The sequence below is a fragment of the Rhinopithecus bieti genome, unplaced genomic scaffold, assembly GCF_001698545.2.
Source record: "Rhinopithecus bieti isolate Rb0 unplaced genomic scaffold, ASM169854v2 scaffold_10612, whole genome shotgun sequence".
In the NCBI taxonomy this organism is placed as follows: Eukaryota; Metazoa; Chordata; class Mammalia; order Primates; family Cercopithecidae; genus Rhinopithecus; species Rhinopithecus bieti.
In genome coordinates, this window is record NW_016806990.1 from 448,813 (window position 1) to 465,595 (window position 16,783).

At 38.0% G+C, this 16,783-nt stretch overlaps 1 protein-coding gene across 1 annotated transcript in view; it reads right to left on the reverse strand.

Moving 5' to 3' along the window:
- The window catches only part of SLC18B1 (solute carrier family 18 member B1), a 29,248-nt gene continuing 12,465 nt past the window's right edge, over nucleotides 1–16,783 (reverse strand). The window contains exons 5-13 of the mRNA XM_017879597.1: nucleotides 14,542–14,698; nucleotides 9,862–9,998; nucleotides 7,265–7,366; nucleotides 4,849–4,940; nucleotides 3,634–3,729; nucleotides 2,780–2,854; nucleotides 1,683–1,776; nucleotides 1,537–1,586; nucleotides 1–991 (exon numbers count right to left, since the gene is read on the reverse strand). Coding sequence (XP_017735086.1) covers nucleotides 910–991; nucleotides 1,537–1,586; nucleotides 1,683–1,776; nucleotides 2,780–2,854; nucleotides 3,634–3,729; nucleotides 4,849–4,940; nucleotides 7,265–7,366; nucleotides 9,862–9,998; nucleotides 14,542–14,698 — 885 coding nt within the window. The 3' untranslated portion in view covers nucleotides 1–909. The remainder of the gene's footprint in view (nucleotides 992–1,536; nucleotides 1,587–1,682; nucleotides 1,777–2,779; nucleotides 2,855–3,633; nucleotides 3,730–4,848; nucleotides 4,941–7,264; nucleotides 7,367–9,861; nucleotides 9,999–14,541; nucleotides 14,699–16,783) is intronic.

Below are 16,783 nucleotides of genomic sequence, written 5' to 3' on the forward strand. Positions count from 1 at the left end.
TGAGAGTTATACAGTAGACATTTATTCACTTCAACAACATCATGGATTTCACACAAAGTTAGAGGAAGCCCTTCCCTAACAAAACAAGCATTTGCATTAGGGGAAGGAGGCTGACCTGCTCTAGGGATGAAATACATCTACCAAGAATATGGATAAAAACAAAAACAAAACAGATGGCAGAACCAAAAAACAGAGACATTAAAGGAAATGAACAATATTATACCAAGTAATGTTTATAAATCCAGATCATAAGTGAATGTAAGTTACAAAAATGGAAGTTGTAAGTATTGTTATTCTTGTACTTTTCACACAAACAGAATTTTTAGAAAAGCTTAAAGCCAGGGAGTGCTAGAGAGTTTCTGTATGGCAGGCAAGAATTCTTCCTTTTGAACAAGACTGAAAAACCTCAGGACAAACAGAAAATATATCTTTTAAAAACTGATTTCATAGTAATGTTTCTATATATTTTGAAGCACCTTTATATATTTAGAGCATATCAAATTAGTTCATTTATTTCCCTGTTCATAAAAAAGTACATTCACAGAATTAGTGTACTCAGAATAAAAAATAAACAGAGGAAATGAGAACTAACTCAAGTTAATAACAACATCTTCAAGGACAAGTTTGGTCACTTAAAAACTAAGTTTTGTTTTGTTTTGTTTTGCTTGTTTTTAATTACCCCTTTCATACTTAATATTTCAAATATAGCTAGTTCAGCAGGACTGCTTTTCAGTATCACAGTAAGTACAACCCAATACAAGATCATCCAAAAACACACTGACACTTCCAAGACGCTGGCATGGGGTCCATGGAGTTTTGTGCGTAAAATTTTAAAAACCCTTCCTACAGTGATGTTTAAGGCCAGAAGCATTCATTTCTCAACTTTGTATCAATCCAGGATCCATCAGACTAGGTTTCATTAGGCAAGGTTTCATTAGGCAAGAGAGTAGTTCGTTCCTCTTCTGTGCTGAGGATGTGTTGAGAGTTAGACCTACATTGAAGGAAAGAAGAGATGAATATCAATATTTCTCATCTTAAAAACAAACAAACAAACAAAAAACCAGTACCTGTATCTCCATCCAACTATCTTTTTAAAAAAGTATCTACTGCCTGGGCGAGGTGGCTGACGCCTGTAATCCTAGGGAGGCCAAGGTGGGCAGATCACTTGAGGTCAGGAGTTTGAGACCAGCCTGGCCAACATGGTGAAATCCTGTCTCTACTAAAAATACAAAAATTAACAGGGCATGGTGGCCCACACCTGTAATCTCAGCTACATGGGAGGCTGAGGCAGGAGAATCGCTTGAACCCAGGAGGCAGAGGTTGCAGTGAGCTGAGATTGTGCCACTGCATGCCAGTCTGGGTGACAGAGCAAGTCACCATCTCAAAAAATAAAAATTAAAAGAGTATCTACCAACTGATGAGCCTCAGAGTGCCTAGAAATCCACGGACTGAAAGAATAAACGTAAAATATTATTTATTTTCCACTTGCACTGGCTAACTTTTAAAGAGAGAAAAAAGCCCCCAAATTGACCATACCTTCTTCTCCTTGAATACTCCAGTAGATAAAACAAGCCCATGGCTAATCCCTTAAACACAATTAAAAGTACTGATTAATGTGAATTTTCCAAGTCAAGTTTTTCCACAAATATAAGGAAAATGAAAATAAAAGACTGATTACTCACACTTATCAGAGCCCATAGACCTTGTACAGCTGCTGCCCATTCAAAACCGATTTTCTCATACAGAAATCCACCCAGCGTTGGTCCTAAAAAAGCGCTAACAATAGAAGGAAAGTATTCAATAGTGCAAAAAATACATAATTACTTCATAAAAAACACATGATCCTTCAACTGTAAGTATTCATAAAACTGGAAGATAAGTACCAAAGAAAAAACTAATTCCTGGACACAGCATTCAGTAAAAGAAAATAATTCTACCTGATAATGACATTCAACATTTTTTAACAGTTGTGAAATTATTACTGCTTCTGAAAAGTAGGTGGCTTACATAAAAATAAAAAAGATGAAACAGGTTTAAAAAATTCTTTATATTATTCTATTCTCAGTATTTGCAACTAATATAACTCAATTCAAAACAATATATTACATTGGTTAGCATAGTTACCCTTCTGGTAGAAGGTAAAAATAAACAAATGAATGAATAAATGAATAAACTGTAAAAATTAGAGACATGTTTCTATTAAAGGAACTCGTAAATATCACTTAAATAAGATAAAGTATATGAAACCATTTTGACTAAGTATTAAACTGCTGGTATAGGCATTGATTGTTGAGTGAGAGGGTATGGATTAGAACTCTGGCTTTCCCCTAGAGGAACTGTTTGTCTTTGAGAAACTCATCTGATCTCTCAGTGTTTCAATTTCTTCATCAACTAAAATAGGGACAGTATTAATATTTTCCATCTTGCAAGTATGAATGAAATTAAATGATGCTGGGCACAGTGGCTCATGCCTGTAATCCCAGCACTTTGGGAGGCCAAGGCAGGCAGATCACCTGAGGTCAGGAGTTCAAGACCAGCCTGGCCAACATGTTGAAACCCTGTCTCTACTAAAAATACAAAAATTAGCCAGATGTGGTGGCGGGCACCTGTAATCTGAGCTACTCAGGATGGTGAGTCAGAAGAATCTCTTGAACCTGGGAGGCGGAGGTTGCAGTGAGCCAAAATCGCACCATTGCACTCCAGCCTGGGTGACGAGAGTGAAGCTCCATCTCAAAAAAAAAAAAAAAAAAAAAGAGAAAGAAATTAAATGACTACTCACCCAATTGACCACATTGCACTGAAAAGACCTGATACAAGTCCCAATGTACTTAATTCCTCTTCAAACCCATTTTCACTGCAAAAAGAGACACGAATGTATCCATTATTAAAAGGAAAACCTGTGTGAAAGAAAAAATTGTATGATAGATCAATTAAGATAAACCAAGGATAATCTGGAAAAAACCAACAGCAAGAACACTCCACTTCTGAGATAAAAAGCAAATCTAATTTAAAAGAATTTTCATAGTTACATTTAGTCCATGGTTTTCTAGAAATAATTCTTCTACATATATATGATATTAAGAAGCATGGCTTGTTTGCATTAAATACTTATAAAAATACACAATTAAGAAATTCTTAAAATGAGATGAAGATGGAAAGAGAACAAAGACAACTTTAAAAAAACAGGGATAGCTCCTTATTCCCATGAGAACTATTGAACTGACCCAGCACAGCCATAGTACTTAGTGCTCTTCATCATCACACCTATTAAACAAAAGAATGATGACCAGGTGACACATGCTGGTCACTCTAGGCTCTCTCATGGACCTCCTCCATGAAAGAGGAACAATGCTGAGACCTATCTATTTTGCTTTAGCTTTTCACAATTACATACATACTGAGGCATACATCAAGCCAGATATCTGTCCACAACCCATTTTAGCTATTAATGTACTATGATCATTTCTATTAGTGTATTATTACTATTTATATCATGATATCATATGCTACAAAATCATGAAGATTTGACATTGGGGCAAAAATATCCAACATGTTGCAAAACTGAGAAATTCAAGAAAGCCTGTGATACTACTTATTCATAATACAGCTCTTCAAGCAATGGAAGTAACTTACTGTGCACAACTGAGAATTTCCGGGAAAGTTGGAATTATACTCATTCCGGCAGAGATGCCATTTACAACTAATATCAGCACCAGCAGCCAAAGCTGACTGCAAAAGGGTTTTGGAGAAAACAAATACAAAGAAAAACATTAGCATTTTAAGAAACACAAAGCTTAATGCTAAGGAAGTGAGGATCCCAGATACGTTATTTTCACTGATTATGTGCCTAGTCTCATTCCCATTCCCATCTAACCCATTTCCTTCAGTGAGAGTGCCTTTTAGCTCCTTACAGTTTTTGGGGGTCTGGGGGGAATTCATCCTGATATCTCCATCTTTTTGGTCCTTTGGTTATATATATCACATGTCTGGAGCCAACCTGGCTTCTTCTCACCAGACAAAATCCCTTCAAAATTGGTGAAAATTTCAGTACTAATACTGTTCTTCCAATCACTTGGCTTTGAACTTCAATTAATTTAAAAATGGCATAGAAGGAAAGAGGTAAAAGAAGAGCCAGGAAACACATTTGTTCCATATGAGGAGACTATGCCAGTTACTTAATATATGTTACCAGATTTAATCCTTGTGATGTAAGTACTATTATCAGCTCCTTTTTGTAGATGAGAAAACTGAGGCTCTTGGAAGTTAAGTGGTTTGCTTACTAGTACGTGGCAAAGCCAAAACGTAAACTCAGGTCTGAAGGACTCTGAAACCCCTTCCTTTCCGTGTTACTATGTTTTATCCCAGAAGTACCTGAAAAGGTCTAAGAAGTTCAGTTTATTTTAGCAACTAAATTACATTAAGCAAGGTTTAATAGGCAGCTACCACATGCTAAGGATGATACAGAAACAAAAACAGATTTGGTCCCTGCCTCAAGGAGAAAGAATAGAAAAAAACAAAAATATATTCTAAGAACTATCAAGTAAAGGTAAGTAGCAACAAATTCTCTTTTAAAAAGAAAGTATAAACAAGTATGTACAATTGAAATACAGAAGGAGAATATGCATTTTTGTCATTTGAGACAGATTTTACGCGTTTTTTTCTGCTTCTCCCACTGCTAGCTTCTAGTAGGGTAAAATATTGTCAGCCTAACAATTCAATAGAGTACTAAAGTTAATTATTTAAATATTAATATTCCAAATACTAAACTATACCAGTGTTAAAACAAAATTTTTTGAAATAATTCCTAATGTTATTTAGCCAAACATACAGAAGAAGAAAAAAAACTACCTTTTAATATGCAAGACTGGGACAGGCCCTAAGAGTATGTAGCACCCAGCCGTGATTAAGTTGCCAAACACCAGAAGCCATTTCCTTAGAGGCTGGTAAGGAGAAAGAGAGTCAAAATGAGTCTTAGAGCCAAAGACCCTCCATAATCAAACAATATAAAACATTAGTAAAAAACACAAATCGTGATATTCAAAAACCCCAATACAATGAAGAAAACAAAACTTTACATTGATTTATTTATTTATTATTTATTTATTTTTTATTTTATTTTTTATGCTTTTGAGACGGAGTCTCGCTTTGTCACCCAGGCTGGAGTGCAGTGGTGCCATCTCGGCTCACTGCAAGCTCCGCCTCCCGGGTTCATGACATTCTCCTGACTCAGCCTCCCGGGTAGCTGGGACTACAGGTGCCCGCCACCACACTTGGCTAATTTTTTTGTGTTTTTTTTAGTAGAGACGGGGTTTTACCATGTTAGCCAGGATGGTCTCAATCTCCTGACCTCGTGATCCACCTGCCTTGACCTCCCAAAGTGCTGGGATTACAGCAGTGGGAAAATAAGGAGATGATAAACTCGCAAGCAAGGACGATATATAACAAGACAGAAAGTGAACAAAGGACAAAGATTTCTTAGCAGGGGAGTGTATTGCAAATCAGATTTTGCACATGAGGAACTATTACAAATATAACAACAAAAAAACTAACTATAAAATGCAATGACCAGCCAGGCGCGGTGGCTCACACCTATAATCCCAACAGTCTGGGAGGCCGATGTCAGAAGATTGCTTGAGCTCACAAGTTTGAGACCAGCCTAGCCAACATGGTAAAACCCAGTCTCTACTAAAAAAAGCACAAAAATTAGCCAGGCATGGTGGTAGATGTCTGCAATCCCAGCTACTCAGGAGGCTGAGGCAGGAGAATTGCTTGAACCTGGGAGGCAGAGGTTGCAGTGAGCCAAGATCATACCACTGCACTCCATCCTGGGCAACAGAGCAAGATTCTGTCAAAAAAAAAAAAAAACAAAAAAACCAGTGACTACAAAAAAAAACCCTACCAGGTATTAATAGTTACAATACCTAGAAAAATCACATCATTAAAAAATTATCTGCTAGAGACTGAATGCTTATATCCCCCTAAAATTTATACATTAAATCTTAACACCCAATGTGATGGTATCTGGAGGTGAGCCTTTGGGAGGTGATTAGGTAATGAAGGTGCAGCCTTCATGAATAGGATTCGTATCCCTATACAAGAGGTCACAGAGAGCTCCCTTGCCTGTTCCAACATGGTGAGGTTACAGTGAAAGATGACAATCTGTGTGCCAGGCAACAGGCCCTCATCAGACATCAGATCTACCAATGCCTTAATCTTGGACATTTTGGTCTCCCCAATTGTGAGAAATAAATTTCTATTGTTTATAAATCCTCTCAGTTTATGGTATTTCATTACAGTACCCTGCATGGACTAAGATTGTATCCAGTAAAACTATCCCTTCTAAACTACTTGAATCAGGACAAAAATTACAGGGGTACCATATCCGCTCAGTTATGTAAGATTATGTCTGAAAACCAAGCTCCAAACACTGTTTAAGATACTTGCTTTTTGACATCTGGGTTACTAAGTAATCTGCAAGTAAATCAGTTCTTGATAAATAAATATGCAAATGAAATGAAGGGAAATACAAAATATAAGCCCTAAAACCACAGAAGTTTAAGATTTGACTAGCAGTACTAATTCTGTGCTCTCATCATCTGTACCGAATGGTTTAAACCTGGTTGAAAGAGAACAGAAGGGTATTTTTTTTTTTAAACAGAAAGGCTATGAGATAACCAGTGCATGTTTATGTGGTCAATTTTTTCACTCACACAGAAAATCTAAATGATCTCCTCCTAAAGAAGAAATCTCTCAGTTTGATCAAGTCTGTAATAGCCTCTAGGACTTTGCCCTATTTATTAAGATCAATCCATTTTTTTTACATCAAAAGAGTTTTTTCCTTTAGAGAGTCTAATCTAGGAGCCGGATGTGGTGGCACATGCCTATAATCCCAGCTACCTAGGAGGCTGATGCAGGAGGATCACTTGAGACCAAGAGTTCAAGGCTGCAGTAAGCTATGATCGCGCCACTGCCCTCCAGTCTGGATGACAATGTTGGGGGAAGAAATTAGAAAAAGAAAGTCTAATCCATTTTTTTTTTTTTTAAGCATAAGACTCTGCCTCTTTTCCCAGGTGAAGCAATTTAAAGTGAATTGGTTTAGTGTGATAGCTGACCCTTAGGATGATAGAAGATACTGCAACCTGTCCCTAGTCCAATTGAATATATCAAGTCTAACCAGTGCACCCCTAGAGTTCCAAAGGAACAATTGGAAAACCACTGCTCTAAACATGCAAAAGTGACTCAAATATAAATTAAGTGTACCTACTGGCATTTTATCACTTAGGAGACCAAATAGTGGTGAAGAGATGGCATAGGACAGTGCCAGACCCAGGAATACTAGTCCCACATATCCAGCTGGTAAATTAAACTGTAAAAGAAATCCTATATTAAAGTTACATAATTAAGTCATTTTTAAGTAAACATCCCTCTTTTCCTTCTACCATTTCTTTAGCTCTTGTTATTACCATGAGTCTACTAATAATATTCTGCATTGTCCTAATTTTCATCTTACCTTTGAAAATGCGTTACTTTTTCTCTATGGGAGGACAACCTAACCAGAAGTCAGAAGAGTAGATTTTTTCTTTGTAGCCTTTGGCATTAAACATATTTTGCTTCCATAACTCAGAGCATTTTTATATGTAAATTAATGTTTTGCAAACTTCAATGTGCATAAAAATTACCTGGAGAACTTGCTAAAAGAGATTCTTGGATTCCAACCATAGGGTTTCTGATTCAGAAAAAGAGGAAAATAAATTTCTAAAGATTTCTTAGGTTGGAGTTGGGTAATGGGATGGGCTGCAGCACTTCAACCTAAAAAGGGGGCAGCAGTGATGAGGCACCACCAATAGCCCTGAGGGAGTCAATGTCTGATGTAAAACTGGGTATGGTGGCGCATGCCTGTAATCCCAGCATTTAGGGAGACTGAGGCAGGTGGATCACTTCAGGTCAGGAGTTTGAGACAAGCCTGGCCAACATGATGAAACCCCATCTCTACTAAAAAATACAAAAATTAGCCTGCTGTGGTGGCGCATGCCTGTAATCCCAGCTACTCAGGAGGCTGAGGCAGGAGAATCGCTTGAACCCGGGAGGCAGAGGCTATGGTGAGCCGAGATCATGCCACTATACTCCAGCCTGGGTGACACAGCAAGACTCTGTCTCAAAAGCAAAAAAAAGTTCTGATACAGTCCATCATCAGCCAGAAACAAGAAGGGCCTATACTACCTCCCATACCACAAATGGATTGATTGTAGTTATCTTTGAGGAAACCTCCTGTCTTCCTCATCTTTTTAAAATAAATTACATTTTCTTGAGAAACAACAACAGAAAAGATTTCTTATAAGATATACACAAACAACTTGGATTTCCCAGAGATTAGTTATAGATTTTTTTCGTTGTTTAGACACAACTTCTTAAAAGCACAGAAAACAGCTGAAAATACAGGTTATTGACGATCTAAATGGACTGTGTCAGTATAATCACAAAACATTTTTCTTATGGGTGTCACACGTGTCCATGTGAAGAGACCACCAAACAGGCTTTGTGTCAGCAATAAAGCTTTTTAATCACCTGGGTGCAGGCGGACTGAGTCTGAAAAAGGAGTCAGCAAAGTGAGACGGGTGGGGCAGTTTGATAGGATTTGGGTAGCTAGTGGAAAATTACAGTTAAAAGTGGTTATCTCTTACGGGCAGGGGCGGAGGTCACAAGGTGCAGGGTGGGGAGATCATAAAACTCATTGCCCAGGGGAGGAATGTCACAAGGTCAATTGACCAGTTGGGGTGGGGCCGGAACAAATCACAATGGTAAAATGTCATCTTTTGTGGTTCTTCAGTTGCTCCAGGTCATCTGGATGTATACATGCAGGTCACAGGGGTTATGATGGCTTAGCTTGGGCTCAGAGGCCTGACTTTGGGTAACTTATGGTACTCACTGGCCAAAGGCAATATTATATTACTGTCTAAATCTTGGACCAGGCACTAAAATAACAGTCTCCAAGTTTACCTGTTAAGTTCCCCAAACTGTCTTCAGTGATTTCAAGGGGTAGTGTAAAATTATAAGAAAAATTAATTTTAATCTTTATATTCTATGATCAGTAAATGTTCAGAAAGCATTTGAAATGACCATATTAGCACTTTATTGATATTAGAAAGTATATTGAAACTTAAGTTTCTGTGCTATTTTAAATCTAGTACCTCAAAGTCATTATGGGCCAAAGTTAGTCATTTTTGCCTTTTATCAACACATATTAATTGTCCAGTGTAATTAACTACCACACCTTGTAATGGACTTCACTGTATCAGTAATAATATTTTTTTCAAAAATATCTAAGAACAAATTTCGATGACTTCAAACTTTTAGAATTCAACATTTTATTTTTTAATTCTAGGGATACTTGGTTCCTTTCTCAAATCCTAGAATAACACAGTCCGTAGTCATCTGATTATATGAAGTAGCCTAAAAAGTCAGTGGACCCAGGGGGGATCTGTTACAGAAGAAGCACATCTTACATCAAATGAGCTACTGTGTACCCCTAATGTCTCACTGCAATTCAAACAAACAGAGGAAAAGTATCCTTGTTAAGCAGCATGGATGATGCCCAAGCTAGACCTACAATGACATGAGCAAGGTCTTGGAAAGAAGGAAACTAATGTTTTGGCCACTTGGTGAAAGACTTCTTTCATTTTTACTGAATCAGATCCCTAGTTCACAGGCACAGCAGAGACGGACAGGCTACCTCGGTGTGTAGTGTCCATTCTGCCTCCTTCTCCCAGCCACGCAAGGGTCTTTCCACAGAGCAGGGCCCAAGAACAAGCAGTTACATCCACCTGCTACAATGCAGCACTCTTCAGCAATCAGGCAACTTACCTTCTCCAAAACAAAGAGAGACAGAGTAGGATCAAGGAAGCCAAAACACGAGCTGAGTGAGTTGATGACTAAGGCTATAAGGCCAACTTTGGGTAAAGCAATCAGTTTCCAGAATGAGTGTTCACCTGGATCAGACTCTTTGGGGAAAAAAGAAAAAAAAAAACAAAGCAATTAAAGTATCTTAATTTTAACTTATTTGGAAAACTGGTAAGACCATCTTTATCTGGTAATGAACACAACTCAACCTCTGAGTTTGCCTAAAATTGTACACAATCTGCACTTGCATATACATTATTCAAACCTAGAGGCCACATTCAATTTATCAAAAACAATTTCCCAAATTAGAAAGAATCAACTGGAATCGAGATGTAACGATTATACTCATCCTGGCCAGAGATAATATCAGGTTTAGACATTGTATTAATCTGTTCTCACACTGCTAATAAAGACATACCTGAGACTGGGTAATTTATAAAGGAAAGAGGTTTAATAAACTCAAAGTTCCACATGGCTGGGGAAGCCTCACAATCATGGCGGAAGACGAAGGAAGAGTAAAGGGACATCTTACATGGCTGCAGGCAAGAGAGCTTGTGCAGGGGAACTCCCATTTATAAAAATATCAGATCTTGTGAGACTTATTCACCACCATAAGAACAGTATGGGGGAAACCACGCCCATGATTTAATTACCTCCACCTGGCCCCACCTTTGACATGTGGGGATTATTACAATTCAAGGCAAGATTTGGGTGGGGATATGGCAAAATCATATCAGACATGAAAGATTTTTTTTTTTTTTAAGAGATGGAGTGACATGAAAGCGACATATCAGACATGAAAGCTTTTTTTTTTTTTAAGAGATTGCTCTGTCACCCAGGCTGGAGTGCAATGGTGTTATTATAGTTCACTGCAGCCTCCAACTCCTGCACTCAAGTGATCCTCCTGCCTCAGCTTCCCAAGTAGCTGGGACTACAGGTGTGCACTACCTCAACCAGCTAATTTAAAAATTTTTTAGAGATGGGGTCTCCGTATGTTGCCCAGACTGGTTGCAAATTTTTGGACTAAAGTGATCTCCTTTGACAGCCATGACAGCCTTCATTTATCCCCATTTCTCCCACAATATCCTGCACAGTTCATTATTCTATAAATACTTGTTGAATCACGACCAAATATGGAGCAAAGTGCAAAAACATCATGAAGTGTGGTTCAACTATTTTAAGTGTTATCCTTAGATTTTTTCAGGATATAAGAGATAAAGTGAAACCTTGGTGTTAGTGTTTGTTTGTTTTTGTTTTCTGTTTTTTTGTTTGTATTTTTTTTTTTTTTTGAGACAGAGTCTCACTCTGTCACCCAGGCTGGAGTACAGTGACGCGATCTCAGCTCACTGCGACCTCCGCCTCCTGGATTCAAGCAATTCTCCTGCCTCAGCCTCCAGAGTAGCTGGGATTACAGGTGCACGCAATACGTCTAGCTAATTTTTGTATTTTTAGTAGAGACAGGGTTTCACCATGTTGGTCAGGCTGGTCTCGAACTCCTGACCTCGGGACCCATCCACGTTGGCCTTCCAAAGTGCTGAGATTACAGGCATGAGCCACCGTGCCTGACCAGTGTTAGTTTCTTAATTATGAACCAAGTATTCAATGGTGAAATAAATCTGAGCACATCCTTGACGCTCAACTACAGAAACTACAGGATGTAGTTGGACTTAGAAAGAGGAGAAACACCACTGTGTGGCTCAGTGAGGTATTGCCAGCAGGGAGACAAGTTGGTGTGATTTTTGAATTGTATATACTAAGGATATTAGTCACTTTTAAAATAAAAATTATAAAAGATTACAATTTTAATTGGTTACATTTATTGTGAAAGTAAGAAGTATCATGTATTTATGGTAAAAAATAAATCATTATTGCATAATAGTCCCTGTTCCTAAAATCCAGGGTGAGAAAAGGAGTTGTCATAGTGAGCATATGTTAAAACATCCATGAAAATGAAACATAATTAGTATAATTAAGCTGTTGAAGACCAAGTAATGAAAACTTGGGGTACTTGCTTGAAGGGACATGACTCCCTGGCTGACAAAACCTGCCACAGGAAGTTACTGTTAGAGATGGGGAATAGGGTTGTCCTCAAGTGTGAGGGGGCAGGAAAAATGCTGAGCACTATGGCACTACCTACACCAAATCTAGTCCAGTAATCGAGAAAGTTTAGAAAAACTCCCCAGAAAAGGGCCGGGCACACTGGCTCACGCCTGTAATCCCAGCGCTTCGGGGGACGAAGTGGGTATATCATGAGGTCAAGAGTTTGAGACCAGCCTGGCCAACATGGTGAAACCCTGTCTCTACTAAAAATATAAAAATTAGCCAGGTGTGGTGGCACAGGCCTGTAATCCCAGCTACTCTGGAGGCTGAGGCAGGAGAACTGCTTGAACCTGGGAAGCGAAGGTTGAAATGAGCCAAGATTGTGCCACTATATTCCAGCCTGAGTGACAGAGCAAGACTGTCTCAAAACAAACAAACAAAAAAAAGAAACCCCTCCGCCCCCAAAAAGGTAATAAAATCAAGTTTTGCAGGATAAGTAAGGGTTAGGTAGAGTAGAAGAAAGATATTCCAGATCATATGACTCCTCTACTTAAATCTAACAATAGGCCAGGCACAGTGGCTCACATCTGTAATCCCAGCACTTTGAGAAACCAAGATGGGAGGATCACTTGAAGTCAGGAGTTCGAGATTAGACTGGCCAAGATGGTGAAACCCTGTCTCTACTAAAAATACAAAAATTACCCAGGTGTGGTGGCATGTACCTGTACTCCCAGCTACTTGAGAGGCTTAAGCATGAGATTTCCTTGATCCCGGGAGGCAGAGCTTGAAGTGAGCCAAGATTACACCACTACACTCCAGCCGGGGTTACAGACTCCGTTTCAAAAAAAAAAAAAAAAAAAAATCTAACAATAACTCCCAATGACTTTCGGGATAACATTCACATTTCATGGATTTAAGGATTTTTTTATTTTAAAAAATATCAAGTAAAAATTGTCTCTATTTATGGTATAAAACATTATATTTTGATATATGTATACATTGTGGAATAACTAAATGAAGCTAATTAACATGCTTTGCCTCACATACTTTTTTTTAATGGCGAGAACACTTAAAATCTACTATTGACAATTTTCAAGTGTACAATATGTTACTATTAACTATAGTCGCCATGATGTACAATAGATCTCTTAAACTTACTAGATTTAAAGATTTTAGTAAGATAATTGACACGTCCATGACTATTTTAGAAGTATTTTTCTTTTTAGAGCAGTACAGGAGAGGGGACCTGGTGAGCAGATATAATGAATGATTCTTAGCCACCCAATGCTAAAGCCACATTGTCTATGGGTCTAAAAGGTGGTAAAGAAATGGGCAGAACTTATAAAATAAAAAATTCTGCCAATATCAGTAATTTTTAAAATTTATTTGATTTTCTAGCATCTATCTATAAACTCTTCTAAAATAATAACAATTTTTTTTTTTTTTTTTTTTTTTTTTTGTAAAGAGTCTCACTCTCCTGCCCAGGCTGGAGTGCAGTGGCGTGATCGCGGCTCACTGCAACCTCTGCCTCTTGGGTTCAAGCAATTCTCCTGTCTGAGCCTCCGGAGTTGCGGGGATTACAGGCATGCACCACCATGCCTGGCTAATTTTTGTATTTTTAGTAGAGACGGGGTTTCACCAGGTTGGCCAGGCTGGTCTTGAACTCCTGACCTCAGGTGATCTACCTGCCTCAGCCTCCCAAAGTGCTGGGATTGCAGGCATGAGCCACTGTACCTGACCAAATAATAACAATCTTTAAAAGTAGTACTAATTGGGAATACTTAAATCTACATTTACAGCCTTAATATTATCAATCCTAGAGATTTTTTTTAAATACCAGTTTATAATTTTTTTTGGGGGGGCGGACACAGTCTCGCTCTGTCACCCAGGCTGGAACGCAGTGGCACAATCTCGGCTCACTGCAACCTCCGCCTCCTGGGTTCAAACGATTCTCATGCCTTAGCCTTCCGAGTAGCTTGGACTACAGGTGTGCACCACCCCGCCCAGCTAATTTTTGTATTTTTAGTAGACACAGAGTTTCACCATGTTGGCCAGGCTGGTCTCGAACTCCTGGCCTCAAGTGATCTACCAGCCTTGGCATCCCAAAGCACTGTGATTACAGGCATGAGCCACTGTGTCCGGCCCAGTTTATAATTTTTCAAAAGCCCTATTAAAAGAGAACACCTGAATCTACATCCTTGTATCTGAGCTACTCTGTGAAGACAGCTGCAAGAACCACTGGGAAAGAAGGATGGGCATTATTCTCTTAGCTTATAGCCTTCTAGGAAGACTGGGCTGTGTGTGGCCCACAGAAACTTCTGGCTTTGATATTTAGTTCAGTCCAAGAAAATCTCTCATAGACATAGCATACGGTAATGGTTTATGATCAGAAATTAATATTTGCTAGCTCTAAAGGTTGGAAAGAATTTTTAATTTACAGAAATTCATATAAACTAATTGCCTGCATTACTGAAAAAATAATCAGTTATTTTTAAAAGCCACTTTTGATTATATAAAATAAAACAATATCTGGTAAACTGGTCTCTTACAAAGGTATAAACATATATTTAAGGTTCTTAAAATGAGTCATAAGTGTGGACTTACCATAATTGGGTAAAATATACATATTCAGTGGTACCATCAGCAAAACGATGCATCCCAGAACAATAAAGGGCACTTCATAGCCAAAGGATTGATATAAAAAGCCACCTACAGGAGGACCTAGTATTAGTCCCAGTCCAGAAAAAGTCTCAAGACTTCCCTTAAAATGAGAAAAAGAAAAAATCAGTTTAAATATTTCATTTGAAGAATTAACAAGGTACTATCTAAAAAAAAGAAATTCTGTCTTCTTCATAATTTACATACACACACTCCCAAGATGGATTCAAAATTTAAACGCACATATTGACATCATAAAATATTAGAAAATAAAATATGGGAGTATTTAAAAAATTGTTATCATAGGGAAGGTATTGCAATTGTGACATAAAACACCAGAAGGTAAAAAAGATTGACAAATCTGATTATGTGAAAATATGAAAACTATGCATTAAAAAAATCACAAGATAAATGAAGAACAGAGAAAAAAATGGCAAAGAACTAATTCCCTAAATACATCATGAGAGCTACAATGAGGAAAAGAAAAATGGGCAAATGCTATAAATAAACTGTTGACACAGAGAGTGGAATACAAAGATCTTTTAGAAGTTCACCCTCACTTTTTAAAAGAAATGAGTAAATTTAAACCACAAGACACCAATTTTCACCTATTTCCTATCGAATGCTCTATGCTAGCAAGTGGGAACACCAGTAGGCAATTTGGCAATTTGGCAAATTAAGGCACATATCTCATGACCCAGAATTCCACTTGTAATAAATTAACTTACAAGTATAGACATGCAGATGTGACATGGTATGTATACAAGCTTATGCACTATAGCAGAGTTTTGCAATAGCAAAAGATGAAAATAATCTAAATATTCATCAATGATGTAAGTAAACCAGGTTATATCCACACAGTGAAATACTATACAGCCAGCAAGAAAAGCAAAGAGTAAGAAAGCTCCTTATATGTAGATACAGGAAGATCTTCAAGATGATTTCATTGTTGGTGTAACCAGTGAGGTGCTGAATGGTACTTATGGTATGCTACCATTTGTGTTAAGAAAAAAGAGGGATACTGCAATAGTCCTGCCCAAGTGAAAAAAAAAAAAAAGAAAAAAGGGGAAGGGAAATCATGCTCTCTCGCTTGCGCTCTTTCTCTCTCTCAGTGTGTGTGTGTGTGTGTCAGTGTGTACACACATATATGATGTGGAATTTCTCTGGAACAAACCTACAATATCTGTTGCCTTCCCTAAGGGGATGGAGGGCTGGGCACCTGCACAACTGGTGTGTATACAAAGGCTGAGCAACAGTTATATGTAGAAATATATTTACTATATTCTATGTTCTCTTCTGTAACTTTTGAATTTTGTACAATATAAAATTATTTTGTTTAAAGTTAAACAAAACAATGCCATGGAAAAAAAGAGTTTACCACTATAGATATTGCAACATTTTAAATCAATCTAGTTTTAGGGACCTTAAACAGAGATCTGTGGCTTGTAGCCTTATATCCTCAGACTTATAGAGCACAAAAACGTATTCCATTAATAACTTTCAACACTTCAAAAAGAAATTGAAATTCTTTAATCACAATAAGGCCATCCAGATCAATTACCATGTTAGTGTGTTAGCTGTTGGCTGCAATTTTATACAGAAACTTGGTATAGCAACACTGGTGTCTCTTACTGATCAGAAGATCCAATGGACTATTATCATTATCATAGGAATTTATTAGGTAGCACTTTCCAGAGTGTTCCACAGAATAGCAGTTCTTTAAGAGATCAACAAGTCTTGTGTTTTTGAAAAAATAGTTCCAGCCAGGCGTGGTGGCTCACACTCATAAACCCAGCCACCTTGGAAGGCCAAAGTGGTAGGATTGCTTGAGGCCAGGAATTGAAGACCAGCCTGGGCAACTCAGTAAGACCCTGTCTCAGAAAAAGAAAGAAAGAAAGAGAGAGAGAGAGAGAAAGAAAGAAAACAAAGAAGGAAAGGAAAGGAAAGGAAAGGAAAGGAAAGGAAAGGAAAGGAAAGGAAAGGAAAAGGAAAGGAAAAGGGAAGGAAAAGGGAAGGAAAAGGGGAGGAAAAGGGAAGGAAAAGGGAAGGAAAAAGGAAGGAAAAGGGAAGGAAAAGGGAAGGAAAAGGAAAGGAAAGGAAAGGAAAGGAAAGGAAAGGAAAGGAAAAAGGAAAGGAAAGGAAAAAGGAAAGGAAAGGAAAGGAAAGGAAAGGAAAGGAAAGGAAAGGA